The sequence below is a fragment of the Hyaloscypha bicolor genome (assembly GCF_002865645.1).
Source record: "Hyaloscypha bicolor E unplaced genomic scaffold K444scaffold_129, whole genome shotgun sequence".
Classification (NCBI taxonomy): Eukaryota; Fungi; Ascomycota; class Leotiomycetes; order Helotiales; family Hyaloscyphaceae; genus Hyaloscypha; species Hyaloscypha bicolor.
The window spans coordinates 497,080-524,617 of record NW_020194631.1 but is presented as its reverse complement, the minus strand read 5'-3'; the positions used below and the strand labels follow the sequence as shown (position 1 = coordinate 524,617).

The window sequence follows — 27,538 nt, the reverse complement described above, 5'->3', positions numbered from 1 at the left end:
CCTTCACGATTGTGTGTTCCGGTGGCTCGTGGTATGTATATAGGAGACTTTTCCCAAGTCCCCGACTTCAGCCGTCTTCCGTAGCCAGTGTTTACTTCAAGCTCGGTCTCTGAGAGGGGAAATATTCCATCAATCTCTGGCCCTCTCAAATGGGCTACCAATTATTGCCTTTTGCGATTATTGGTCCACATAAATAAGAGTCGATACCACCACCCTGAAGAGTATTCTTCAAGTAAAAGCCAACCCCTGCGATCCAAGAGTTTCAATCTGCGGCGAATTTGCACCATTCCCAATCTCCCTCACACCCCATTCCATCAACGGTTTCCATTCCTCCGGAATAAAAGACATCAGGTCCCAGAATTCCGGGGCCGCCACGCCATCCAACCACCAAAGTGTATCCAGCTTCTTCATCAACACGAAAAAGTAAGCACAGATACAGAGAGTCCTCGGATCTTTCTGTTCTAGAAGCTGGATGAAGCGTTTGGTCACCACAGCAGTAAATTTGAAGACGTTTCGCAACACGAGACAGGAGTATGCCTTTGCTAGCCATCCAACCGCTGAGTCGTAAGCAAATTGGGTCTCCTCGTCTGTCATCTCGCGGTCGAGGTCCGCAACCAGGAAGGAGAATGTATGCGGGGTCGGGAGGTTGGATAAGAGTAACAGGGTCCTTGTGGAGAGGGTTTCTGAAAGTAGTACAGCCTTGATATCTTCGGTCTTGATATAATCCCATCCTTCTGCTAGGACAACACGGACGCCTTGCCAATGACTAAACCAATGCAAGGGAAGAGTCGGGGCATGATTGAGTTGTTCTTCTTGTGTCAGGCGGTAGGTGGTAGCTGAGTGGAAGGCTATGAGCGTGCTTGTAGCGAAGCAGATCTCTGCATTCTCGGGAGTTATTCCGAAGCGGATGTTCTCGGCGTGTTTGGAGATGGCGCGGGTCATGAACTTGAGTGAGGCGAAGGCCGCTTGCTCATCGGCTTTGTTAACATGGCGGAGGTGGAAGGCAGCGAACCCGAGGAGGGCGTCCATAACGCTAGGTGTTTCGAGGGCAAGTCTCACCATCCAGTTTGCGTAGATGTTACCTCCTGAAGTTGAGACGAGGATGTCTCCCATTTGACGGCTCTGGAACGTGGGTGTAGTCATTGTAACATAATGGTGCAATAGTCTCAGCTCCAAGAGCCGATCAGTGGGAGTGTCCATCCTTGAAAGCACCAATTGAGAGGACCTGGGACTTGACACTTGGCTGGTAGTATCTAACTGGGGGGAAGAACTCTTCGCTTGTGACTCTGCAAAATCTGACCATGATGATGGCGATTGATGGTCGACAGGACCATCTTCTAGGCCCGCCCTCTTCTGGAGCGGCGGGGTCTTCATAGGTGGCAAGGTGGAACTTGTGGCCGATGCCCAGCGAGATATCTCAAAGTCACACACGACGCCATGCTTCCTACAATTTGAACAGGTCGGGTGAACCTCATCACACTTCATACTGTCAGCAATTGCAATCGTAACAGTTTGGTAAAACTCACTTTGGTTCGGCGGGACTTGCACATCTTACAGCCCAGTCTGGACTTCCGATGAGGTCGTCGACATGGCATCGTGCTCGATGCGCTTACACAATTGTGGGGTTACCACAACCGAGGGGACTCGAAGAGGATGATGAGTCCAGGGACCAATATAGCTGTGCTGTACAACTGCAGACGTATAGGATCGGGTGGAGATAAAGCCTTTCAAGATGACTGTTCTGGAGACAACGCTACACGAGGGCAGTAACAAATTGGATTTTGTTTTGAGGTCGTGGAACAGAGGGAGAATGAGGGGAAGGTGGAACGAATATGGCAGCTAGGGGAGGCTGCACTGCCTTCTGCACATCAGCCGCTGAACATCAAAGCCCCTGCAGCGGATGACGGATACACCTGCAAGCCGTTCACTGTAAGCCGTTCGCTTCTCGCCTTTCTCCTCAAGGGGAGTGCAGTGCTGCTGGTGGTCACTACAGTAGTTCTATTTGACGGCGGTAGGAAGTAACCCAACTGGCCTGCTTGGCGTCACTTCGCCTGTTGCAACTTGCAGGGGGGTTTGAAAGGTTGTTTTCTGAGCGTAGCTGGCCTGGGATACCTTAAAATCACTTGTGTTTTTTTTTTTTACAACCTTCTAAACCGGCTAAACAGGCCAGCTTCTCGAAGTCCTTATGCTTAATAAACCCCTACAAACGTTTCCAGAACGCTTCCAAGTCGCTTTGGTTAGGATTCGGGTTAGTCCAGGCGGTTGGGGGCGGGAGGAGCCCCCGTATTGGGAATACCCCAGAAACGTTTTGGTCGCAATAGAAATATCATTCCATACAACTCCAGGTTCCGTGTATCCTTTCTATTACTGATATGGACAAGAAGGAATAGGGAGTGTGGAGGGAATATTTGATGCCTTAGAAAGTTGGAACTGACCATGGCCCGTTTTCTACCTCGTATCAGGCCAGGTGGAGACGCCAAGCAGGCAGCATAATTACATATTTCGACGGCAGTCAATGCAGAATTTGACGGCAGCGCAGATCAGAAGAACTGGAGCCCCGTTCCCTTGGCACCCTCGTAAAACGGGCAACCCGACTCGCGAGGAAACTTTGGGGACCAAAAGGACATAAGAGTTGATGGAATTTGGGGTCTCAAACAGCAGACCATTGTACCGTTACTTAGCTGGAGCAATACATGAATCATTGAATAACGCTTGAAGGGGAGAAAGAGATTCGTGAAAATGAAACGAACTTCGGTTGGCGGGCACTTCCGTACATGCACAATGCACAATGCACAATGCACATCCACAGCCACCACATCCACGCTAGCCACGCCTCGTCGCGGTTTCCTCACGACGCGTCGACTCGCCGCAGCTTCTTCTTCAACATCACCACATCAGCTTCCGACCGTGCCAGTTAAGGAACGCTACCATCAAAATGTCTACCGCCAGAAGACTTGTCCAACGAGGCCGCCAGCACGAAGAATCGTCGCCTGCTCCCCGAAACCGTCAGCGAAGGCAAGATGTTGAAGCACCAGGCGAGCCTACACCACTTCCTCCATACGAGCCGCCAGCTTGTCCCCTCTCAGCGAATGCCCAAAAATCGATTGAAAATATTCGAACTAATCATGATTCCTCGAAATACAAGAAGCATCTCAAGGGCGCCATCGATTCCATTACTACTGCAACAGCCGACAACAATGAGAGGCTCGCTGCGCACAAGACTCAAGTACAACGACATGCGGAGCAGAGGAGAAACAACCACATCCCGGATGACGAAAAACCAGAACGACATATCGAAGAAGAAGTATATACCAGTGGTTTAGAGGGGCAGGTCTCAGATCTCACGACCAAGGCCGAGAAGGCTCTAAGAGATTTGATTGATTATGGCAATGAGCTCGCAATGCAAGATTCGATTATGAAGGAAGTTAGTGAGAACCTTGCAGCAGCTCCCGTTGCTCAGCCCGCCGCAAGAAGAAGACGAAGGGGCTCAGACGCCGAAGAGGACGAGGAAGAGCCGCAAAATGAGAATGCTCCTGCCGCCGATGAGAATATTCCCAGTGCGGTAGAGCTTTTGAAAGAGGCAAAGGAAGAGCATACCAGGAAATACACATCTAAGAGCATGAGAGACAGGTGAGCGTGATTTTATTACAAGTACTTACGGTCATGCTAATATTTGGACAGATATGCAGATCATAATGACTACAGGAACTTCAAGCGTACCGTACATGACGCCCTGCACCCTGGCGATAATCAACCTCCGGTTCCGCATGCTAGCACATGGTTTCAAGAGGACAATCCGAAAGAGTCTGCTGGAGCTCGAAGACGGCGGAATAACACCACTGATAATGCTAACAATTCCGATGACGATGACGACGACGACGAGATCAAGATGGTTGGATTGTCCACTAACTTGAGATGCCCCCTGTCTTTGCAGGTAGGCCTGTTTCCCTACTCATTTGCTGTTCTTCAGTTCGAGAGCTCAGAGCCCCGGAGCTCCTCCGAGCCGCCATGTCAATTTGACTTGCGAGCTGGGCTCCTGAGCTCCTAAGATCCCCCTTCAATATCTGCAAAACAGCATACTAATTCGATTATTGGAAAAGGTGTTCAAGGAACCTTACAGCAACAATGTTTGCAACCACACTTTTGAGAAATCATACTTTTTGGAATATTTCAAGGATACTGCTACTGTCTTTGCTGCACCCGGCCAAGGGCGTCCCCGAGGACAGCCACCTCAAGGAACTAAGCAAGCGAGATGCCCTCAATCCGGATGTGAAAAGGTACGTCCTGAAGTTCCAAATGGAATTGACTGTACTAAACATAAACATTTGCAGATGCTCCGGTTGGAAGACTTTTATGACGACCAGCTCATTGTACGCAAAGTGCAGCGGATGGAGAAGGCAGCTGCTCAAGCAGCAGAAGATGACGATTCTGAGGAAGACGCTCGTCCGCGGGGGACGCAGCGTAATAGACCGACACAGATAGACGACGAAGATGATGAAAGCGTTGCTGAGCAGGAGCAGCGCAGGAGAACCATCACGAATATCAAAAGAGAGGGGCAAAGGAGCCATGGTATACGTCTCGCAAGAGCTGCAGCTTTGATGCCTGACGAAGAAGAGCCCGATGCGATGGACACCGATTGATCTCGCCATTGAGCTTTGTAGTTGTCATGATATAGTAGAAGTTGCTCTAGGAATCCTATTAGAGACATATTTCTTACACAGTAACGTGTTCCACAACAGATAAATGAACCGTACTCTAGTTTTTCCTCCGAAACCTATCAAATTACCAAATAGATATCTACATCCTATCATGAAGGTGGCAACGAGCTTCCCAATTCTCAATTTATATATGTCAATCAAGGGTGGATTTCGTCACTACATCTTCAGTTAAATACAGATCACCATCACCGTACCTCTAGCCCACTATCCCTTCCATGCCTTAGTAAGGTTATCTCGAAATTATTCAAGCTCGATAACATTGTTCCTGCTCGTGTCGTCATATTGGGATAGGTCAAAGGAAAGATGGATTATTAAAAGTGTGATCCGTCTAAATGCAAGCAAGTCGCGGAAAGGGAATCTCTATAAAGCACTTTCGTCTCCCAATTTCTAAAAGCTTCCACAACACGACAACTTATCCATACAACATCGAACATCCCTCCAAAATCATCACTTTCTATTCTCATACCCGACTGCGTTGACCATCTCCGTATCCGGCTCCATCAGCTCGGCCTTGAGCGTCGCATACGATTGCTTGAATAGGAACCCTGGGTGGAAGAAGTTCATAGCCAGGACGGCAATCACGCACATCACGCCATCCAGTATGATAAACGCGGGCTCGTCCTGCATGACTTTGTTTCTCCATCCTCCTGCCATTTCTGCGATTCGGTAGACGCACCGGATGGAAATGCAGGCGTAGGCGATGATGGTGGCGATCAGGAAGTACTTGAATCGCCCTGAGTTTCGTAGTGCCATGGTTGATTCGCTAAACTCGCCGCGGAATTTGCGTATGCTGAAGTAGACTATTTCCAAGAATTCGGAGTCAGCATACTTCTTTCAGGTAGCTCCGGAAGTGAATGTTCCAGGAGCCTTGGGACATTGCTGATGGAGTGTCCCAAGAGCTGTTTAACACTCCTGCAAGAGAAATTACTAGCCCGAGAAGTTGCGACTTACCGTCTGCTGCCATAGCGCCGAACACGCCGAGAGTCACGACCTGGGAGACGAGCCCTACCATCATAACGGTGTTTCCGAGGCTGATGTGGCTGCCGCTGGATGCGATGACGGCTCCGGCACTGACAGAGAATGCTCGTTAGCAGAGACTATAAGGGGTTTTGACAATTGGAAAACTTGGGGACGAGAGCAAGCAGAGAAACATGAAATCCGGGGTATGTGAAGGACTTACGATTGAATTAATATGCTCAAAATATCACAACAGACAAAGATCCAGGTGTACCACCTGGGAGCGATGCGGGAGAACCGCGCTCCGTAAACAATAATGCTATTCACGTCAGTGTTCCAGCTCCTCGATGTCCCTCGACGTGGTGGGAATCCCAGGCTGAACGATCAAGTACTCACATATGTTTCAAAGTCAGATATATCCCACCTGCGAGAAAAGCTGGCGCGATTGTGAGACAAACAAGTTGTATTCCAATGCTTGGGACATAATGTTAACAAGGATGAATAGAGATGTTCCGGAGGGTCATGGTATCTTACGATCCTTTGCTCCAAGGGTTTGTCCTCATCATGATACGACCAACGTACCCAACAGCTTCTGTGGCAGTTCCTATTCCAAAGCAGACCAAGAACGTCCAGCATCTGTTCTTGACGCCCTGGACTAAATGTGCGAGGCAGGAGAGGGCGAAGAGCACGACGAAGATCAGGTTGATAGGCTTTGATGGCAGATAACCATATAAAGAGTCGGATACTGGGCAAGTGTCGAGGGTACAATGCTCGAATTGACCTGCTCGACGGAGCAGAACAGTCTCGAAGATCGTGTCCATCGTGGTGGAGTATTTGATCGATGAACGTCGATTGTAAGGGTGTCAAATGTGAAGCTAGCTGTAGCAACGAGTTGACAGCGAGAAGATTAAACCCCGAGATCTTTCGAGAAGCAGGGAGACAAGGGAGAGCTTGAGACTAGGGAAGGAAATGCAAAGACAATGGCGAAAAAGGACGCTCCTTATAGCAACAAGAAAGTTGTTTCCAAGACACAAAGGCCGCGTTTCATCGAGCTGTGCAGACCCAAAACTGCGGGATTCAGGTCGTATTCTTATTCTAGCTGCTTTGATTGCTGCAATACCAACAAAATCGAAAGATCCCTGGACAATTTTGCGTAAGTACCATTGGAGTTGTGGCTATGCGTCTCTAGATGGGCCAATGAGAAGTCAGCGTATAGAAACGACGCTGGTTGGTCGGCGAAGCTCTTCGCCAGATAAGCGACCCCCTGAACAAACCTGCAGTCAGCCCTGATGTCGAATGTCCAATTTCCACCATTCCTCCGAATATTACCTTCCAAATGGAATCACCAGCCTCAAAGTCTTCCCCTCTTGATGACAATCTCGCGCTTCCCGAATACGCTCAAAACCCTCTCCCAGAAGCGGAACTCCCAACATTGTACCTCATCTCGTTTGGACACTCGCCTCCTTTGAAGCCAGCGCCTCAGCTGAAATTCGATGTCCGGTCTTTACCAAACCCTCCTAAGCATATAAGGGATACTCATAATGGGATCTCGAAGCGATTGCAAGAGTGGATGCAGACTGATGCGAAGTTTCTCGCTCGACGAGATGCGATCAAGGAGGAAATCGAAGAGGCGATGACGGACATCATTGCAGCGCAGGAGAAGCGATATTTTCTGAAATTGGGGCTACGGGATGGTGGAACTACCAGTGAAGACGCCGCTGGGAAGCATGTGGAGGCAGAGGAAGAAGATGCAGCCCCAAAGGGTGATGAGGAAGGATCGAATTCGGAAAGCATGAATGGTGACACTGTCAGTTCACGTGACCAAACCACGATGCTTCGAGTCGGTGTCTATTGTGCAATGGGGAGACATCGAAGTGTGGCCATGGTTGAAGAACTTGCAAGGCTGTCATGGCCAGGATGGCGTGTTCAAGTGGAGCATCGAGACATCTCCAAAAAACGTGGAGCTGGAAAGAAGTCGGGCAATGCCAGCCGAGGTGGTCGAGGCGGAACGATGCCTTCACAATTCGGTGATGACTCTGGATAACTCTCGAAGTCTCTGGGAGGTTTGCGATCATGGAAGAATGATTTGAGGGCAATAAAGAGCTGCTTAAGCCTTGAAAAGAGCTTGCTTTGATATGTAAGCCAAGAGTCCATTATTATACACTATTCATTCCTACCCAACTATATGTATGTCGTTCACGCAACGTTGACAACAACTGACCCAGCCAAACCTCCCTTAAGCCCCCTCGTCCATCCGTCTCGAACATCCTCTTCCGTTAACCCATCAACAATCAAGCCCACCGACGTCTTGATTTTGCCACTCTGCCACAAGCCAGCAATGTCTCTCAATTGCTTTCCACTCTCCTCGAGAATAAAAAAATCGCCCTTCACTCCTCTCTGCTTAGCTTCCTCCCATCCTTTCAGAGTCTCCCAATCACCCGGAGGCGGTGATCCGATTGTAATAACGACCCCGCCATCTATCACAAGTGGTAAACACCTCTCCAGTGTCTCTCCACCAAGACAATCATACACCACATTCACCATACCCTCCTTCCTCACCACCTCCTCCCAATTCCTCTCCTCCCGATAATTAACAACAACATCCGCACCCAGATCCTGCAACCCACCACTTCCAACTCCACCAACACTGATTACTTTCCCTTCATTTCCAACCAGCTCCCTCGCAATCTGAACACCCATCCTCCCCACCGCCCCTGTCGCGCCAGTAACTAAAACCCTCATCCCCCGCTTCACATACCCACCTCCTCTGACACTCAACGCCTGCCAACTCGTCAAACTCGCCCTCGGCACACTCGCTGCCTCCACCCATCCCATCCCTTCCGGAATCTTAGCAATAAACTCCTCCTCCACCGCAGCATACTCCGCCATCCCTCCTTGTCCTGTAAAAGGCAGGAGAGTGAAAACCCGATCTCCTGGCTTGAAAGGGGAGTTTGGCGGGGAAGAGATGATTGTGCCTGCGATGTCATGGCACGGGATTCGTGGCTCTGGGTGTGGGAAGGCGGATGTGGGCCAGGAGAGCTCGTAAGGTGTGATTGAGGTAGCGTGGATACGGATTAGGTGTTGTGTTGCGGTTGGCACGGGCAAGGGTTGTGAGGCGAGGATGAGGGAGGCGACGGTTGCGGGGGAAGTGTATGTCGCTGTTGGTGAGCCAGTGAAGAGGATTGCTTTCATTGCTTTTGGGGTCGTCATTTTGAATTGTGAAGTTGTTTTATGAGTAACCAGTGGAGTGTGTGTTCAACGATGAAATCGAGGTACAGCGACTTCTTACGGCTGTGCGGGAATTGGCTTGGAGGTGAACTATGAGTGGTTTCATACCTCCTTCTCGTCGAACATCGTCTTAACCCCCCGCACATCAATCCATTCCGAATGTTCACGAACCGCGTCTCTTCGTACGTAGCATCCCGAGATCTAGAAATACGAACTTTGCTTAGAAAGGCCTGAGCAAGACAGCAGTGATAGCTGAGACCATTCTTCCGACCCCGGCCAATCACTTAGCAGTACGTGTGACTGGATGGAAAAGGAATCCGCATGCGGGGAAGGCCCGGAAATGCAAGCCGAAAAGCGTTGTCAGCACGAATGGCCTTGGCATTGCGTGAATGTACAGCATGAATTCAAATCGTGAAGTAATTCCGCGGATTTGAGTGTCATGACTTCAAATTTAATTTCTTCAAAAGGGAGTCGTGGGAAAAGCTTCGGCCACAATGGCTTAGATTAACTTAACTTTATAAATTCTCCAGTTCGAGTATGAAGCACTCCCTCGAAACAATTTGGGCAGAAATTCGAGAATGCTTGGTATCGATGTAGATTGCAGACTTCATGACCCAACCCCTGTGGATTTTCACATCTTCTGTTCTGTTTTCTGGTATCATTGTATTGAAGAGCACAGTTTATTTGTGGCTCTTGAACTCAAGGAATCACGTCAAGAGCATGACCATCCCTATATCGCGACTTCATCTCCGCCTTGTCCCTCACTCTCCTCAGCCTCTCCGGACTTCTTCCCCTCAGCATGTTTCTCAAGTCTCCGCCTCTCATTGTCAAACGTTGGCTGTCCAAGTACTAAACCATTTCCTCTGATGTTGAAGTCCAGCCCGTTCATCCTATACATTTTCTTGAAGTTCTCCGTGCAGCGCTGGCACAATTCTTCTACCCTCTCTGTGCGCCCTCTCCTAGGGCCACAGTCGGTGATATTCAGACACGGATCGTGCCCTGTCTTCGTTGTGCGTCCGCACTCGGTGTATTCGTTGTAGAGATTAACACACATCTTTCGTCGGTTCCTAAAAGCCTGCCGAGTCGAGTACACGTGTTGGATGTGCAAAGGTGGATGGAAGTTCTGAGATAAACGCACTCTATCAGGGAGAAGGGGTTCTATCGAGGATTCTTACAAAAGTACAGTACAGGATTCTAGCCCTCGAGGTGCCTATCATAAACACAACCTCAACCTCAGATTCACATGTAAACTCGGGAGTCTTTTGCCCAAGAGCTCTGATGTAAAGTTCATGTAAATGTTCTGCCTCAGAGTCCATTATCTGACCATGACATCCAGAGAAATGGTCAATTTCATTAATCCAGATGGTTCCGCAATCTTGGGCTAATTCGCAACAATTCATCCCTTGCTCTACTTCGAACAGGGTGTTAAAAGCTATCTGAATATCAGGCACGGTCACTTGGCTTTTGATAAACGATACAAGGAAAATCCCGTGAGTAGAATAGAATGCGCAATAGATGTGAATGCAGTACTTTCTCTGGTTAATTTGTCTGCCTTCTATGAGGCGACTATATTAATCGCAGTATTGTAAACTTATGTCCATGCACATCGCCGGCGTCCGTTCGCCGATTTCAGACGCTTTGGTATGTAGCTTTAGACCTTGTAGAAGCAAAATGCAACATAGAAGCTTGCAGCCTCCATTTCCTCACCAGTCACAAGGAAACGGCCACCTCCACGTTCACGAACGCCCATTTGCTCGGCCAGGGGACCAAGAATTGGGTCGTCCTTCTCAGTCTTCCAGACTTCGTCAAAGGTCTTGTGATATTGCATTTCGAGATTGTAATCTTCTGCAATAGCACGGAAAGCTTCCCAGGGCACGACGTATTCGGGGACTTCCTCAACAGCTTCGTGTAGAAAGAAACTGTACTTCCAACCAAATGGAGGTCGGAAAATACCGTCAGTTGGCGTCTTTCCAGGAAACCGAACTCGATAGATATCGTTGCCCCACTCAGCCGTCTCCTCTGCCTCGCCTTCCTCTATCTCGCCATCATCTTCCTTGCTCTCCATAGCTCCGTTTTTCTCTTTCTTCTCAACCTTTGCTACCATGCGAGCATTAAACTTTTCGGCATTTTCGCTGAGAACGTCTGAATTCGGGATACATCCAATAAATCTGCCTCCTTTCTTCAATGATCCTGCAACATTCTTCAGCATTTGTCGTGCTTTGGCCTCAGTTTCGAAAGCATAGTGCATGCAGAACATCATGCTAACAACGTCAAACCCTCTTCCGTCATTTCTTGAAGGTCCTCCAGATCCATCAAAGCCAACATCCCTAATTAGCGGAATTCTCTCGATCGTGTCACCGAAGCAATCTTGCACAAAGAATTCTGCTTGAAACAACCTAGGAGGAGGTCTGCTGTTGTTATATCCGCCTCGACCACCTCTTCCTCCACGACCGCCTCGACTCGACATCCCTCTGTATCGGTCTCTGGCCTGGTCGATTGAGACATCTGCGGGATCTAGGCCGACGTACAATTCTACGTTTTGCGGCGCTTTTTGCCATTTTCCCAGATCTCCACCCTTTCCACACCCAATGTCTAAAACCAGTAGACCCTTGTCGTCTGAAGGTCCCTCAGCGAATACCATACCTCCTCGTTCTTGAGCACCAGGAGTGTAATCCTCATTTGGCGAGAACTTCTGGATAATCGTGCTCTTAACCCAATTGTTGAAGCTTCGAAGCCCCGAGATGCGACTGCCCGTTTTACGCCACTCTCGACCTCTCTCTGGAACGGCATTGTAAGATTGTACAACTGCATGGTGAATGCCTTGAGCAGCAACAGCGGCTTCTAGCTCTTTCTCACGTTGTATTTGCTTCTGTCGAATATTCTCCCGCTCTGCATCCGTGATTCGGGCTCGCTGGCCTGGACGTTTCTGCTTTCGAGGTTGAGGGGAGGATGATCTTTGGCGTCTTGAAGATGTGGAAGATGAGGTCGATCTTCTTCTTGAATCTGAACGAGAATCGACGCGTTTCGGGGTTGAGGAGGAAGGTGAGCGAGATCTCCTGCGCTTTTTGGCCGGCTCGAGCTTCGTGGCATTGAAAGGTTGAGGTTGGTCGTCGATGGGCGAGATTTCTGCGCCGTTGGTGCCCGCCATGGTGGGATTTTTGCCTGGCATGAACCCTTGCGGCAATCTCAAGTAATTCAAGGACGATTCTTGAGTTTGTAGGTTGCAGTGAAAATAAGGTGTTGTGGACTGAAGTCACATGGAGGAGGTATCAGCTTTGTGGCTGCGCGTCGCGCTAGTGCCTGGAAGGAGCTGGGGGAAGGAGCTTCCCGTCCTCACAGAACAATAGTGAATGAAATAGATTCATCAACCACAAACGTCCACCCAACTTTCCTACCCTCATCTTCAATACATCCTGAGACCTCCGACCTCTCCCTGCATACTTCAAGATGGGTTCAGACCCCCAATATGCGAAGTATCCTCTCCTCCCTCTTGCCCAGCACATCTTCACTCTTACCAATCCCTCCGCGCCGAAAGCAATTCAGCAAACCTCCCTAAAGAGCCTTCAAGATGCTATTACCGAGCATAAGATGGCTCCGCTCTATCGATACCTAGCACATCCTGTTGAAGGCATCCTCAATGCAACAGGCGAAACCTCGTCGAAGGCTACGCCGGCGCCTCTGGGACGGAAACCAAGTGCGGCTGGCATGGTGGCGAGCAAGCACTCCATACCCAAGATCGACTTGCCGTGGGATGAAGCTTTATATGAGAAGCTGAAGAAGGACAATGATGAGGAGTTGGAGGGGTTCAAGAAGGAGGAAGAAGAGGCAGCAGAGAAGGCTGGAGAAACAGAAGTCCAAGCTGCAAGAGGCAAGAGAGCGGAGTTCTGGGCACGAGTTGGTGATAAGGTATGGCATAATTCAATTTTAGATGGAAACATCAGACTGACGTGCTACTAGGATCGAGCTATTGCCGCATACGAGGAGGTGTTTGAGAAGACAGGTGTTTTGGGAACAAAGATTGACCTGGTTCTTGCTATCATTCGAATGGGACTGTTCTACGGGGACAAATTACTGGTCAAGAAGCATGTCGATCGAGCAAAGACTCTGGTTGAAAGTGGAGGAGACTGGGACCGAAGAAATCGATTAAAGGCATACCAGGGCCTGTATCTTCTTATGGTTCGATCCTACTCCTTGGCCGCTCCTCTCCTCCTTGACAGTCTTTCGACCTTCACGAGCTACGAACTCTGCACATACTCATCCCTCGTTGTTTACTCTGTCCTGGCTGGGTCTGTGTCGCTGAAACGAGTGGACTTCAAGTCAAAAGTCGTCGATGCACCCGAGATCAAGGCTATCTTAGGGGATGGCGAAGACAAGCTTTTGGCTCTTTCGGGAGCGCTGTCAGCTGGTCCTGGAGCCGATGAGGAGATGAAGGATGTCTCATCAGCTACTCCATCGACTACTAAGACAGCCGTCAATCTTACAAACCTTGGAAGTGACCAACCCGAAGCCGAGGCAGCAGTCAATTTCTCCCCATTAGCACAACTTGTCGGCAGTCTGTACACTGGAAGCTATCGATCCTTCTTCGGTGCCTTGGCAGCCGTTGAGGTCAACTTCCTGACTCAAGACCGATATCTCTATGAGCACCGTGGATGGTTTGTCCGGGAGATGCGTCTTCGTGCTTACCAACAATTACTGCAAAGCTACCGGGTTGTCGGCCTCGAGAGTATGGCAAATGACTTTGGAGTTTCTGTGGACTTCTTGGATCGGTAAGCTACCTCGACTAGAACATGAATTTTTTTGCTAACCCCTCCAAGTGATCTTGCAAAATTCATTGCAGCCGAGAGAATCCCCTGTACCATTGACCGCGTGACTGGAAAAGGCATCATCGAGACAAACAGACCAGACGACAAGAACAAGCAGTACAATGACGTTGTGAGACAAGGCGATCAACTTATCACCAAGCTTCAAAAATACGGCCAGGCTGTAAGGTTGAGGGGCAGCGAGCGTGCATAGAGGAAGGCGTTGTGGTGTGGGCACGAACTAATACCTTCTCGCAATGCATTTGTACAATATCACGGCGAATAGAGCAGAGCAGCGTCTTTGCATGAGAAGATCTAGTCTTCAATCTTGACGTCTGTATTGAGTATGGAAGCGGCTAAAGACTAAACTATCGACGTCTCTTGCAGGGTTACCTTCAACGTTGTACTCTCTTTTCTTTTTCTTACAGCAGCGGTCACTTTCTGTCCGGTTGACCCCTGCCCGATTTGTACAACCCCCTCCTAGGCGAGGAACGACTTTAGGACGAGGTATAAAGCTGCAAACGGAACCGGGCATATTTGAAGATGTCGTTCAACAGAATCTCGGACATGTTGCGGGAAGACTGCCATCACCTATCAGGCATCTGTGGTACCACTGCACAAACGCAACCTCCTCGTTCCTAGTCTCATTTCCAAACAAGCTTGAATTAATACGTTTCAAGTCACGCTTACCCACGCCGCCCAGCTTTGGATGAGTCTCTGGCAGGGTTCCCATTCTCCTCTTTTTGGGGGGGGGGAGCACTTAGGAGCCAAGCATTAACGAGTGTTGATTCCGAGGTGCATCAATACTTAAGCTTCCAGAAAGAGATCCGTGACCAGGACGAGCCAGCCACCAATAGGAAGTCCTATTTTGTCCTCGGAGTCCCATGGCTTCAACTTTCCACATCATCAGTTTTTCAACCTGCACTGCCTTCCACGAAAACTCCACTAGAAAGACTTGCATGGATTCGTTTCCTAGAAATCTTTTTAATTCCTTGCTTTTGGGAATTTCCAACTAGAATTGGTATGCCCCCATCAAAACTCCAAATATCCAAGATAAAAACCCCTAAAGAAAAACATGAGTCCAAAATTCTGCCTAGTCCTCTCGTAACGCCATTTCCAATGCCCGGCCAGCCATCCGATATGCAAGCTCTCTCTATCCACAGTATATCCTCCCTTCATCTGCCTGAAATCCAACAATATATCTCTTTTCTTCGCCCCTCCCTTCTTCCCAGGTAATCGGAATCGTCGTCAGAACATTAACAAACATCTTCCCCTCTTTCGTAAAGTTCCAGAATCTAACTCTCGCCTCTTCCCCCCGAGCAAACCTTTCTTTAATCTCCCGCCGCGAAAGTTCGTTGGCGGTCCGAGCCCGCTCGTCGTGGCAGTAGCCGCCTGTAGGGTGCTGGAGAAATCGGCAGTTGTGGCCGAGTATTTCGGCGCTGGAGTAGCCGGTCAGGTTCTCGAAGGGCTCGGAGCAGTAGACGATTGGCATGTCGGGCATTGCGGAGTCGCAGAGCACGAGAGCCACGCCGCTGTCGATGTTTCCTATGTCGATCGTTGGATTTGGACGTTGGCGGACGCGGACCTACGCAACAATTCTTGTTAATTCTTAACATTAAGTTTAAGGGGGGGTGAGGTGTAGTGATGGAAGGGAAAGTCAAGGAATTCAATCCGAGTTTTCCCGTAGAAACTCAGCAGCAGAACAAGCTTGACTTGTATCAAAATCTAGTACAGGTACAGTACGTAGCATGGGAATCGAATGTCACTAAGAGAAAAGGAAATGTGCTAAACACTCACCAGGATGCCCATCATATCGAAGCCACTCGGAGAATAAAGACCAGGGTAGATCAACGGATCTTGCCTCTGCTGTTGCGCTGTGCCAGAACTCCCTCCCCTCATCATCATCTCCTGGCTACTGCCCGCACCCCCAGAGCCCACGACGGAGTTTTCAGACACTGTCTGCTGCGCATTTCTGAGTTCAGCAACACGCCGAAGCTGACCACGATGTTAAGAATCAGCCCAGCGCACACGTGACGGAGCCCTACCAGCGAATGGGGCGCAACTCACCTCTTCCAGCCTCCTCCTCTGCTCCTGGTACTCAGATCCCATGGTCAGGCAGCCACGAATCGATGAAGGCGCTGTGCGGTCGACATGGTGAACTTGTAGCTGAAGCCATGCTGGCCTCAAGTCTAAGTCCAAAACCCAATTTGCTCTTATCGTGGGTTCGATCTTATCCACCGATAGTCCACAGTTTTCTAGATGTCAGGATCGGGCTCGGGGCTGTTGTTGGCTCGATCTGGAAGTCCCGTCGTGACGACAGAGATCGCGAGCCAGGTAACCCCACGATTTGAGACCCGCCGCAAGTGCTATTATTGGTTGTACAAGTCCGGGTAAATGCGGGTATACTGTGCTTCACGAATCAGAGATACATGGGAGCCTTTGGTCGTGCTTTGGACCCTAGATATTTTACATGTCTTGCGCAAGTTTTCGGCGTGATCGATCACGTGGTACATCGATTCTTTTAGGTACTTCCTTCGGTATTCCTGCTCCCATCGACGATTTTATCTTTCCCAATGTTATGATATGAAGTGTGGGTACCAAGGCTTTTTCGGTGACCTTGCAAGGCGTGTATCTCATCTCTTTTCTGTCACACTGCTCTCGATTTTGACACTTAGTGGATGTCTGTATTTGTCAACCCCAATACATGTCCTTAATGAAATAATACTCTGAGACTCAAGCGTGTAAAGTAGCGAGGTACAGATACAATTACCTTATACCCAGTAGCTAACTCGAGGATAATTGAAAAGAGAATGCTAACACCCTGAATCACGTGACGAAAGGCACGTCGGATTGTACGTATCTTCTTAAATGTCCAGAATTCTTGGAATTACACAGATGCGCATGCATTTCCTTAGATGCAGGACTGCCTTGACAAAAGCTAAATTGCTCCTCAGAAGTAGCTCTAGGGCAGGTGTCAAAAAACATCACAACGTGGCATACATCCCTTTTGATATTGGTCAACTCGCTAAAGCTTTGTTCATAACTCCAACAACTCCGACATTGCAGTCACCTTACCTTATCCTTTTTGAAAGATAAGCGTCTCGCCCCAATTTCACTTCTGACTCTTTGTGACGTGGCAAGGCGCACCTTACACATTAAGTACGAATTCACCTGAGGCGTTGATCACTGCTGAGGTGAACAGACTCCAATTGAGTATAAACCTGTGACAGAAGGCTATGATCACATTAAGCTCTTGACCATTTCATATGAAAGGTCTCATGAGCTTCTACTAAGAACTTTTCATAAAGCACCAAAGAAAGTACAAGGCCACTCGGCCGAAAGACCACCCTGCCTTACGAAGTTCGCTCTTGTACGAGAAACAGATCCCTGAACTCTCAGCTGGATTCTGGAAAGCCAATACTTTTCAGCATCCCGGAAAAATATACAATACCCATCTCTCCACTGCCCCTCTGAGCCTCAACTCTATCTCTTAGTGTGCACGTCATTCCCCAAAAACAATATAGCATCAAATCAAAATCGCTCGATGCAAAGCCACTGTAACTGTAATCATTGAATTGGCCCGTCACACAAAAATTCAAAACACAGCCTCGCCTTTTAAATTGCGTCCCAGGCTGTCAAACACGAGCACCTCCCCGATGAAGTTAAACGTTGAAACTTTTGTTCTCTCCATATCCCTGCCCTCGCACCAAAAATGTAAGAAAACGAACACGAAACGAAGAACACGGGATATAGATGTCAGAGAGAACGCGTAAGAAAGGATTGATCCAAGTCCAAAATAGGCAACCATAACCTATCATGCCATTCACGCGCCTCCGGTTAGTCGTGATACACCGAAATCCGGGCCGAAAATCAATGGCTTTTATATTAACTTATGTAGCAGTGACAGTCAAGTTTTTATAGTTTTATCGAGGGTAATCCTATAGACTGCGCATTAATTGATGTTGTGTTTTAAGGGAACCTAAATGTGCTGGCTGTTAAAGAAAGTAATCGGCATCACGACTAACCTGAGGTGCGTGCCATGGCATGGAAACTCCTCTCAATGTCCCTGCCCTCACACCAAAAACGTAAAACAAAACGTAACAAAAGAAGAATACGAGGAAGATAAGATCTCGGAGAAAGTACGTGTAAGATAAGTAACGGCTCCATCTGAGACATAAGCATCCACGGTCTGCCCGTTTCCGAGGCCGTCCCACGTGAGAACAAAAGCAAACCCAGAAACCAGAAATCAAAAATCGAGAAGCGGAAAACGGTTCTACCCGCTGTAACGAGATTCCGTCTTATGTCTTGTAAAATCTTCATCCAGATAAATTCGTAAACTCCTTCAATCCCCAGCCGGAGTAATCATCCGAAAAGGATTCATTAGCTAAGATTTTAGGGTCCGGCCAGACAATTCCAGCTGAGATGCAAGAGCCCCAATGCAATGTCCTTCCGCATCAGGAACCGAAGCTGACCCACCGGGACCATTTGCCGCTTGAATTAGTGGAGCACAGCGGCGAGAGGTTCTGTTTCTGTTTCTGTTTGTGACATTCCACATTCGGATTGCGAAACTTGCGCCTCTCTGGGATAACTCGATGATGCAATTGAAGAGGGGATGGGCCGATTGGAGGAAAGATTGATTTTCTCGGGTCGGTGAAGGCGAGATGGAGAAGGACACGTGTGTGGAGTAGATGAGAAAAGAAGAACGGGAAAGGCAAAGGAAGATAGAAATTGAAGTAACTAGCTTCGGACTGGCCGTTGCAGTAGTGATTGGATCGTGAAGGTCCCAAAGGAACTGGATATACATTGCCTATTTTTCGACGCCTAATAAATGGAGATATATAGGTAAGACAGACATGTGCAAGGGAAGAAGGAGAAAAACGGTTGGCCATCATAAAACTCCGTTCCATGTATCACTGCTGTTCATAGATCAAAGTACGCCGTCTGATAATGCATCTCTAGGAACTCCTGCCAAAATAACGCTACAAAGATGGAAACTCGAACAAAACATGATTTAGCGTCAAGGCTTTTTCGACCCTCTCAGGCAATCCTGATCCGGCAGCTCAATGTCTGAGCCGTAATGAGACATGGCATCTGACGATTGGTGTGCCTCTTCATTCGGCTTAACAATCTCTCGGTCCTTAGTATCCTCTGCCTTGGATCCGGCTTCTGTATCGTCCACATCCCCTTCCAATTCCGCTAACAGGCGTTCTTGCCTCTTGTACATCCGGTATAAATTGTAACTTCCCCACAACTGAGCTGAAGAGAAGAGGACGTGGAGCATAGGTGTTGTGACCTTGAAAGCAATTGTCCAGCGGGTCCAGAGACTGCCGAAGAGATACATGGTGAGGATCGTTTCGGCCAGCGTCCCAACAATAGTTGTAATGCACGCTAAACGGAATACCTTGTAGAGAAACCTGTGCGAAGTTGGGTATACCCGGTATAGGATGATAGCTATGTGAGGAAGAAATTCGGAGATTATGTCGAATGCACCTGCAGACGAACTCTGTCAGCAATTGACAAAGCAAGAAGCAAGGATTTTGACTAAAACTTACCCCACACCGTGCAGAGAATGAATTCAATGGTAGCGTCCTTTTCTCTCACGAGATTTAAACTTATTGCAATTGCAGTCTGGCCGATCATGATTGTCCCAATGTGATGCGCAACACTGACTGGAGATATTTTTGGTCGGTAGAATAATTCGAAGACATACATCGCAATGAGCCTGTCGGGAAACGAATCAGCAGGTGGCCTAGTACTTGATACTCTTCCCCTCTTGCCCTCTTGTCCGCGCACAGCGGAGAACCCTAAAGATAGATTCTTCTATAATTGTCGCCTCCGGGGTGAACCACTGTGGAAAACAATGATTGAAAGTAGAATTCCGGAAATTGTACTTACATTTGAGTCACAACAACCAAGATATCACCCTGGGTGACATGTTTCGAACCGGCAAATGAGGACTTGAAGGTAGCTGTCCCAAAAGCCACATCGATGAAGGGATATGCCGCCAGAACCAGGATCAACAGCTTCGTCGCCCCAGCGATATGATGATTGACGAACCCTCTCCTTGCTGTCTCGTTCATCTGTGTGTATAAGTTGCCATAGACTTTCTTGAGCAAGAAGCCTTCGAGGACGTAGTACCGGATCAAAAAGTAGTTGACGAAGATGATACAAATGATCAAGGCACTGAAGGGTACCAGTCTGGAAATGGGCTCTAAAGGTACTTTGGTAACATGTGGTCCTTTCGTTGTACCCGATATTAGTGTCTCGTTGATGTCTCGAGACATGAGGAAGTCTTCCATGGTGAACTGATGCCCCGGTGGACAACACGTGGTGAGGCGAAGGCGTGGAGTGGAGTGCGAAGTCAGGACAACAGGCTAGTTGGCGTCGGTGGCATGGAAGGGGCGACGGGAGGGGTTCCACGAAGGTTATATAGAAGGGCGAATAGTGAATTGAAGATGAACTCCGATCGTGCTTGACGTCAACGGATCCGCGGTCAGCGTGGAAGTGAAGGAGGGTTTTACGCTGCGAGTGTCCGAGTGTGTTCCCACGCTTTTGAGAAAGCACCCGAGGCAAGAAGGGAATGAGCCACTAGCCTGGAAGGGATGGAACTCGGCCCCTGCACCAGAGCACTGTGCTCTTCCTCCAAACCCATCTCTCCGCGTGCAGGGCTGAGGGTGGGTAAAGTCCCAAAGTGTTGCTAAATTGCATTATTACACGCGCTGTTGGGCCTATTGTTACCGAGACAATACAAGCACGCGAGGGAAGAGGCACGGGAACGGGAGATGCCTGATCAAGCGAAGAGGGCGCTCTTTCTGTGCCACTCTGAAGCCGTCTGCCCCTCTACATACCTCAATGCCCCGAGGGAAGGAGAAGTCCCGAAAACATGGCTCGAACTGCAGTGGTAGTTCTCGGAATAGAAGTGCCTGACAGGTGGAGGTAGTGGGGCAGTGAGGCAGTGAGGCACTGGCATCGAGGGACACGCAGAATCCTGTGAAGCGTGTGGCTGGTGGACGGCGGGCGAGAGGCACAGGTGTCACCAACATTTCCAGCCAAGTGTCAGTCATGTCGTGGGACAATGATGGAGCGGCGGCGAGCGTTCGAAGCTTCCCATTGTTCTTCAGCAGCTGGCGTGCTGTGCTGCGTGCTGGCTGGGTCTCTCTCAATTGACCAATTGAGTTTCTGCAAGAGTTGAAGCGGACGTTGGCCAATTCTTTTTAGGCGAGGGAGCCAGGGAGGCCAAGGGGGCGCTGCCAAGCTTTTCCGCCAAGCATGTCAGATCTGGGGATCGGGACGGGAGGGCAGGCAGGGGCAGATCAGTGGTTGGGGCAGCAAAAACAGGATCCGTACGGAGGTACACCGTACAGCCCATAAATAGTAATAGCACTAGCAGGGGTTTCTTGCGCACGTACATTTTTGAATGTCGCTTTGCCAAAATGAGTAAACAAAACAAGCCAAACGAGGGATTCAATACCCGATCAAGTCAAGTCTTTCACCCGCCTAAGGGTTCCCTTGCTAGTGCTATTACTATACTTATGGGCTGTACCTCCGTACATACTGTACCTGTGTGTGCCTAACTTACCCTTCCTACGGAGTAAACAGGTCGGTCGATGGCTGTGCGGCTCCAGGGGGCTCTGCAATGACCGTTCCGCTCGCAGGGGCAAGCAAAGGAGCGACAGGGGATGCCATGAAGCACGGCCTGTCAGATATACGAAGTCCCATGCTGGCTCCTCCAAACAGCCGGCATTATTATTGTGTTTTATTAGAACTATTTTATTAGAACTACGGCGAGGCCACTGCGCCGAGGCCGTTGGCTACGTTGGGTGTCACCGCATGCTGACGTTCTCCGGGGGCTGTTTGCTGCAGCCTGGAGTGCGGCACTTCGCAAGACGGGATTGAAAGACGGGATTGAAAGAAAGAATGAAAGAGGTTTAAAGTGCTCGACGGGGGCATGTCGCCACCTCAGTATGTTATTCTCGCCTTCTCCCAGCAAATGGACCCGTCCCGGCGACACTCCAATTCTCCGAACTCAACGGCTCTCGGCCATGATGCGAGTCTGCGACGATCTAAATCGGAGATTTACAAAACTCTAAAATTCCGGGGAGGAGAGTGGCCTATTCCAGGTTCCTTCAAAGGAGAAGTGTTCTAAACTTGCAGTGGAGGAAGCGATGTGCCCGGTAGGTGGCACCGGGTGAAAGAGGCGCATTGCTCGCTGAATTAGTAAAATCCAGCTTTCACCAGTGGCTCACGATACCCAGCCGGCCTTTCACTTTACCAATGGACTGGGTTTCCAAGAATAACCGCTGTGTTCTGTCCTTTGAAACCGAACGCCTCACTGTTTTCCTCAGTGCGCAAGCCTCGGGACAACACAGATTCGCGAACACCAAACGATTGATAACAAGCTCTCTAGCCAAGCCATGCCATCTCGAGTGTCGAGCCTTGGCGAAAGCATTGATTTTGAACAAGTCGAAGCCAATTGGATCCTTACTCCGGGCTGGACCGAGTATTGAAACAAGCTTCAAGTACGATTTGTTCGCAGAAAGCTTGAATGCAAAACGATCGTCGCGTCCCGACGCCACTTAGGAACTGAGACTGGGGAACCACATGAAACATGGCCCCCAATGTCGACGTTTGGCTGGACTCCTAAGAATACAAAAGACGAAACCGGTGAGGCCAGATGCCGAGAGAAATCTCCAGAGGAGAAGGCTTGACATTTACTTTGCCCCAGGATCCCAAAATACTATCCATGGAAGGATTCTTGCACAGCCAGTCCCCCGACCTGCAAGGCATTCAGGTACATTTGGCGCTAAAATTAGGGTCCGCGGAATCCTGAACCTACTCCTAGTACTCCGTAAGAACTCTAAATGCTTTACGAGTTATGCCGACTGCCAGCAGTCTAGGGGTTTTACATAAATTACGGAAAGCCGTACGGAGTAAGGATCAAAAGACCAAGCGAGGAACGCAGATTTAGCGTTTGACAATTGACGATCACTGTTCACCCCACCAAAATTTGCCCCCCACCTACACTCGCTGCTTCCCCCCACCCCTCCCTAAGCCTCTACTACTACTTAAAATATTTATTCTCTCTCTTTAATTCTTATCTCTATATATAATTATAGGGTAGGGGAGAGAGAGGATGGAGCGAGTAAAAGTGAAATGTAAAAAACGAGAAGTGAGAAGTGAACTTCGAGACTTGTGAGTTGCGAGGAAAAGGAAGCCCTACAATTATAGGCTACTTGTCGCTAAATTATAGGGCCGTAGTCACTAAATTATAGGCTATAGGTACTAAAAATTTAGTACTTGACTTTTTCGTAGGGTGCGATATAGGTTTTTAGTAGGGTCCCCTCGCCCTGCCTCCGCCCCTCCCCCCCCCTTTTTTTTTACCCCTATACTTATATAGAGAGAGAGAGAGAGAGAGAGAAGAGTTAAAGAGAGTTAATATTTTAGGTAGTAGTAGTGGCTTAGGGAGGGGGAGGGGCGGAGTGTAGGTGCGGGCAAATTTTGGTGGGTTGAACAGTAATCGTCAATCGTCAATCGTCAAACGCTAAACCTGCGTTCCTCGCTTGGTCTTTTGATCCTTACGGAGGCCGACGGTTTTGAAATCCGGACACCTTCGCTAAGTGAAGGAACACCAAAATCTCTATATTTTAAAAATTGCGCATCGCGACACCACCAACTCCAAATACTTTAATTTAAACTTTATGTAATAGAGAAGAATCCAGGGTGTTCTTTCTTATGGTTTCGTGATTCTCGAGTTTAAGGGAGTTTTATCGCGAATTTTTGAACGCAAGGGAACAACTTTCAAGGCTCTCACTAAGCGAAGATGTCCGGATTTCAAAACCGTCGGCCTTCGTACAGCTTTGGCTTTCCGTAACCATCAGGTTTTATGTAATACATCAAATCAGTCAGCATCAGTCACCATCGCAACGTCTGCTTAGAATCACTATGTATTGCTTCATGTTGCTTAACGTTTCGTTCTTACTTCGGCTGGGAAGCGATACTCTCGGCTTCTCGGTAGTCTGGTAGTGGCCGATCTCCCTCCTAGTGATGGGAAAATGTAAAACGACACCCCCCGGTGTCGATTAGACAAATCAATGGATTTTAGAGTTTTAATAATACTTAATTAGTTGCTTGTACTTACTTAAGTCCTTCTCTCGAATCAGAATTTCTAATATAGGTATAAGGAAGTTTATATATAAGAGCTCTAATTTGGGGCGTGGAACGGGCGAGGCGATAATTGCGCACGAGGTAAATTAGTTCCAGGCGCTTGATCGCTAAATTTTCAGGCTCTCATAGTGCCTTAAAAATTCCGACTTTCCTTACCTTCTTTAAATTTTCTTAAATCTACTATTTATTATATAATAAAGACTTCGTATCTTATTAGCTTATGATCTGGCTTTCTATAATATAAAAAAATAAAAAAATAATAATAATTCTTTATATAGTAAATTAAACTTAAAGGAAAACTAGATTTTTTGGTGTTCCTCTCTACTTTAGGTTTGTCCGGCCCCCAATCGACACCCCCCCCGGAGGGGGGGGGTGGGGGGTCGTTTTACATTTTCCCCTAGTGACCGGACCCCTGAATCAAATTCTACGAAGGCCGACGGCATTAAAAATCGTCTAAATTGCTAAGCGAGAGCCTTGAAAATCATTCCCCCATTCAAAAATTCGCGAAAAACGTCCCTATAATTTTAAAGTCACCAAAATACAAATGAAGGATATTTGAGCTTCTTTTCTATCCTATCAAGCTTGAACTAAAGCATACGGATGTGGTGGCGTTGTGACGCACAATTTTCAAAACTAAGACATTTTGGTGTTCCTTGCACTAGCGAATATGGACGATTTTTAATGCCGTCGGCCTTCGTACTTCGGACGCTGCATCTTTGGGTCATCATGATCAACCCAAACTCATCCAAGCCCCAATCTATTCCTCGTGTGTTATGAGGAGACTGCGACGGACCGACGTTTAGATCTCTTGACTTTTGCGGAGTTCGTGTTTCTGCGTCGGAGTTCTGAAGAATTCCTGGGATGAGTTCAGCGTTCGCACAGCCATTGATTTTCTCATGCATTTTGCTGATTGGTGTGTTCGTACCAGGCAACGAGGTCGTCATCCTTCCGGCTTACATTTAATGCTAGAGTCTTCACTCCTTCTGACGATTGAGGGGAGGCTCTACTTCTTGGCACCTATCATAGAAATCCATTTGCTCAATCGCTTGTTAGTCATCGATTGGTAGCTGTTATCATTGGATTTCATTCATTCGCTCGTACACTTCAACTTCAGTGCGCGGCAGCAGTGCTGGCGTGGAGGCTGACGCTCACAGTTCAAGGTCGGAATGACCTCTTTGATCTTTCTCCTGAATCATAGCGTCGTCATTGTGTTTTATTTTAAGCATTAAGAATGCAATCGTCCCTCATCTCATTGTGTATAAGATAACCTCAATTCTATGTTTTGTTACCCTCATGATTTCACTTGATGCCAGCTATCAGAAAACTCAATCTGCAGCATTATGTCTTCCACAATCCTCAGCACCAGCACAGTTACTTCCTCCCCCACAGCGACCGCATCATGCATCACAGTAACACCAGACAAGAATGGCTACGTCCCTGAGTGGGCCTGTAATGCCAATTACATGTATTATCCCTCATTTGCGGCAGCCCTTACATTCGCCATTCTCTTTGGAATCACAACCATTCTTCATATATACCAAGCATTCACCCATAAGAAGCTTCGATTATGTTGGACTCTCATTATGGGAACTTCGTGGGAATTCGCAAGTTTCATCCTCCGCACGCTTGGCAGCAAAAATCAACAAAATGCTGCCTTCGCAACTGTCTCCCAGATACTGTTGCTCTTAGCACCGATGTGGATCAACGCTTTCGATTATATGCTTCTGGGCAGAATGGTGTATTTCTTCGTCCCCGAGCAAAAGATCTGGAAGATCAAGGCGATCAAGATCGCCAAAATATTCGTTTGGCTCGACATTTTGTCGTTCCTCACGCAGGCGGGAGGGGGTGTGTTGATCCAGCCTAGCAATTCCGAATCAACGCAAATGTTGGGCATTCATCTCTACATGGGCGGCATCGGCCTTCAACAATTCTGCATCCTCATCTTCCTTTCGATCGCCATCAAGTTCCACCTGATCATGAACCAGCAAGAAAGATCGCGCCAGATTCTCGACGGAAAGCCACGCAACTGGAGAATGCTCCACTACGTTCTCTACGCCTCCCTCGCACTCATCACCACCCGAATTATTTTCCGTCTTATCGAATTCTCATCCGGTCTCGATCCTGCGAAGAATCCGATCCCTTACAGCGAAGCATACTTCATGTGTTTAGATGCCCTCCCAATGTTCATTGCGATTGCGCTGATGATTATTGTGCATCCTGGCAATGTACTACAAGGAGAGGGAAGCGAGTTCCCGAAAGGACCAACCAGAAAGGAGAAAAAGGCTGCGAGGGAGGCGAAGAAAGAGGCGAAGAAGGCGGCAGCTGAAGAAAAGAAAGCTTTGAAGCAGGCGATGAGGATGAAGAAGATGGTTCCATCTATTGATATGGTTTAAGTGGAGACATATCGGGTAATGGGTCAAGGATTGGAGAAAACTGGGTTGAGATGATGACGAGTTACTCTTGTTTTTGGGAAATAGATGGAGTTCGTGTACGTATACCCAGATGTATGAGCATGTAAAGCTTGCTTGGATTCTATCAATCCTTGAGAAGCATTGCCCCTTTTGCGGTGGACGGTAAAAACGTCACTCAGTTTCCAAGTGAGGTTGGATGTTTGACCTTATCTCTAGGACTTGAATATTCGAGAATCCCCTGGAGATTCGCAGTGGGTAGAACCTGAATGTACAGTAAACTGAAGGAACATTGAGAATGTTCAAACTTGACGGGGTTCAACGAAATGAGCGACCCTTTTTGACCACCACGGGCCTACACCTTAAGATCACGTGTGGAAACTCCACCTCACCGGCTCCGGAAACCATCCGTCCAAGACACAGCATAGGATCGGGCCCAATCCACTGGGAAGTTTGTTGTGTACAGCTGACATGACAGATTACTCCCAAAGGGGAAATATACCTCCGTATCGCACTGCATTGGCGCCAAAAGCAATTCTTCACTCGACGCCTATCTGATCCGCACCCTCGTCACTCCGAGTGGCTACAACGTATCTAGGGAAAATAATGTAGCGAGAGAGCCACAGACAAGGGCTAAAAGCCAATTAAAAGTTCGTATTGTTTGCTTTCTGGTCCGTGCCAGCGCGGAACACCCCTGTCTCGCTACATTATTTTCCCTAGATACGTTGTAGCTCATCGTCAATTTCAGCCCTCCCTCCTCTTTCCCATTTCCCGCAGGCTCAGCCCCTCGATCGGTGCACACCCTTTGGTTGCTTAGCGACGTGATAAGTCTCCCGAGCCGTGTGCCGCACATACCGGCATGACGGTCTCGCGCCACGGCCAACGAGAGGTCCGGGTCCAGATCAAATCTCGGCGAGCATGTGGGTGTCGGCCCCATTCGGAGATCATAGCGCACATCACGATTGCCATATGATACGTGCACATCAGATTGTTGTTTCTCATAAGCTCTGTCAGCTCTCACAATTCCAAAAAGAATATCTCGTGTTACAATGTGGCTGATATGGCGGCTGTTGGGGGGAAAATGACCAACAGCCAGAGAACTCAGCCCAAAGCCAATGCCCTTCGTGGAATTTTGCTCAGAACATATCCCGCCGGAGCGTAGGTGACAAGCTGTTACCGACCTTTCTGTCAACGCGTCGTTGGCCAATGGTTCGTGCTGTGTTCAATTGTTTGTTTCTTTGCGTTGCATCCTGCCGTGTCGCGT

General features: G+C 48.5%; 12 protein-coding genes across 12 annotated transcripts; 4 read left to right on the top strand and 8 right to left on the bottom strand.

Moving 5' to 3' along the window:
- Positions 1-228: 228 nt before the first annotated feature.
- Positions 229-1,595, bottom strand: K444DRAFT_667329 (uncharacterized protein; the record flags this gene model as incomplete). The annotated part of the gene is made up of 2 exons (XM_024887283.1): positions 229-1,479; positions 1,527-1,595. 2 exons carry the CDS (start codon positions 1,593-1,595, stop codon positions 229-231), a joined length of 1,320 nt encoding a protein of 439 aa, XP_024731567.1.
- Positions 1,596-2,804: 1,209 nt separating this feature from the next.
- On the top strand, positions 2,805-4,819 carry K444DRAFT_618023 (uncharacterized protein). The gene is made up of 4 exons (XM_024881239.1): positions 2,805-3,630; positions 3,682-3,934; positions 4,101-4,277; positions 4,332-4,819. The coding sequence occupies exons 1-4, from the start codon at positions 2,936-2,938 to the stop codon at positions 4,638-4,640; spliced, it is 1,434 nt and encodes a 477-aa protein (XP_024731566.1). The 5' UTR covers positions 2,805-2,935; the 3' UTR covers positions 4,641-4,819.
- Positions 4,820-5,165: 346 nt separating this feature from the next.
- K444DRAFT_539496 (RTA1-domain-containing protein) lies at positions 5,166-6,496 on the bottom strand (the record flags this gene model as incomplete). The annotated part of the gene is made up of 5 exons (XM_024875635.1): positions 5,166-5,508; positions 5,666-5,788; positions 5,899-5,994; positions 6,072-6,149; positions 6,210-6,496. 5 exons carry the CDS (start codon positions 6,494-6,496, stop codon positions 5,166-5,168), a joined length of 927 nt encoding a protein of 308 aa, XP_024731565.1.
- A 159-nt stretch (positions 6,497-6,655) lies between these two features.
- Positions 6,656-7,719, top strand: K444DRAFT_634371 (uncharacterized protein; the record flags this gene model as incomplete). The annotated part of the gene is made up of 3 exons (XM_024883735.1): positions 6,656-6,828; positions 6,865-6,902; positions 6,956-7,719. The coding sequence occupies 3 exons, from the start codon at positions 6,656-6,658 to the stop codon at positions 7,717-7,719; spliced, it is 975 nt and encodes a 324-aa protein (XP_024731564.1).
- Positions 7,720-7,792: 73 nt separating this feature from the next.
- Positions 7,793-9,179, bottom strand: K444DRAFT_618019 (putative quinone oxidoreductase). Its single transcript, XM_024881238.1, has one exon. The coding sequence runs from the start codon at positions 8,883-8,885 to the stop codon at positions 7,872-7,874; it is 1,014 nt and encodes a 337-aa protein (XP_024731563.1). The 5' UTR covers positions 8,886-9,179; the 3' UTR covers positions 7,793-7,871.
- Positions 9,180-10,554: 1,375 nt separating this feature from the next.
- Positions 10,555-12,051, bottom strand: K444DRAFT_539069 (guanine-N(7)-methyltransferase; the record flags this gene model as incomplete). Its single annotated transcript, XM_024875590.1, has 1 exon — positions 10,555-12,051. The coding sequence occupies one exon, from the start codon at positions 12,049-12,051 to the stop codon at positions 10,555-10,557; it is 1,497 nt and encodes a 498-aa protein (XP_024731562.1).
- Positions 12,052-12,257: 206 nt separating this feature from the next.
- On the top strand, positions 12,258-14,364 carry K444DRAFT_597667 (PCI-domain-containing protein). The gene is made up of 3 exons (XM_024878494.1): positions 12,258-12,809; positions 12,861-13,669; positions 13,718-14,364. Exons 1-3 carry the CDS (start codon positions 12,351-12,353, stop codon positions 13,914-13,916), a joined length of 1,467 nt encoding a protein of 488 aa, XP_024731561.1. The 5' UTR covers positions 12,258-12,350; the 3' UTR covers positions 13,917-14,364.
- A 63-nt stretch (positions 14,365-14,427) lies between these two features.
- Positions 14,428-16,061, bottom strand: K444DRAFT_618016 (uncharacterized protein). The gene is made up of 3 exons (XM_024881237.1): positions 15,770-16,061; positions 15,500-15,697; positions 14,428-15,287 (listed from the first exon to the last, which is right to left on the bottom strand). The coding sequence occupies exons 1-3, from the start codon at positions 15,809-15,811 to the stop codon at positions 14,856-14,858; spliced, it is 672 nt and encodes a 223-aa protein (XP_024731560.1). The 5' UTR covers positions 15,812-16,061; the 3' UTR covers positions 14,428-14,855.
- Positions 16,062-18,719: 2,658 nt separating this feature from the next.
- K444DRAFT_539360 (uncharacterized protein) lies at positions 18,720-19,986 on the bottom strand (the record flags this gene model as incomplete). Its single annotated transcript, XM_024875621.1, has 3 exons — positions 18,720-19,192; positions 19,255-19,424; positions 19,598-19,986. The coding sequence occupies 3 exons, from the start codon at positions 19,984-19,986 to the stop codon at positions 18,720-18,722; spliced, it is 1,032 nt and encodes a 343-aa protein (XP_024731559.1).
- Positions 19,987-20,218: 232 nt separating this feature from the next.
- Positions 20,219-20,868, bottom strand: K444DRAFT_110199 (uncharacterized protein). Its single transcript, XM_024870314.1, has one exon. The coding sequence runs from the start codon at positions 20,764-20,766 to the stop codon at positions 20,437-20,439; it is 330 nt and encodes a 109-aa protein (XP_024731558.1). The 5' UTR covers positions 20,767-20,868; the 3' UTR covers positions 20,219-20,436.
- Positions 20,869-24,867: 3,999 nt separating this feature from the next.
- On the top strand, positions 24,868-26,394 carry K444DRAFT_618014 (uncharacterized protein). Its single transcript, XM_024881236.1, has one exon. The coding sequence runs from the start codon at positions 25,207-25,209 to the stop codon at positions 26,257-26,259; it is 1,053 nt and encodes a 350-aa protein (XP_024731557.1). The 5' UTR covers positions 24,868-25,206; the 3' UTR covers positions 26,260-26,394.
- Positions 26,395-26,799: 405 nt separating this feature from the next.
- On the bottom strand, positions 26,800-27,310 carry K444DRAFT_110178 (uncharacterized protein). The gene has a single exon (XM_024870313.1). The coding sequence runs from the start codon at positions 27,209-27,211 to the stop codon at positions 26,858-26,860; it is 354 nt and encodes a 117-aa protein (XP_024731556.1). The 5' UTR covers positions 27,212-27,310; the 3' UTR covers positions 26,800-26,857.
- Positions 27,311-27,538: the final 228 nt, after the last annotated feature.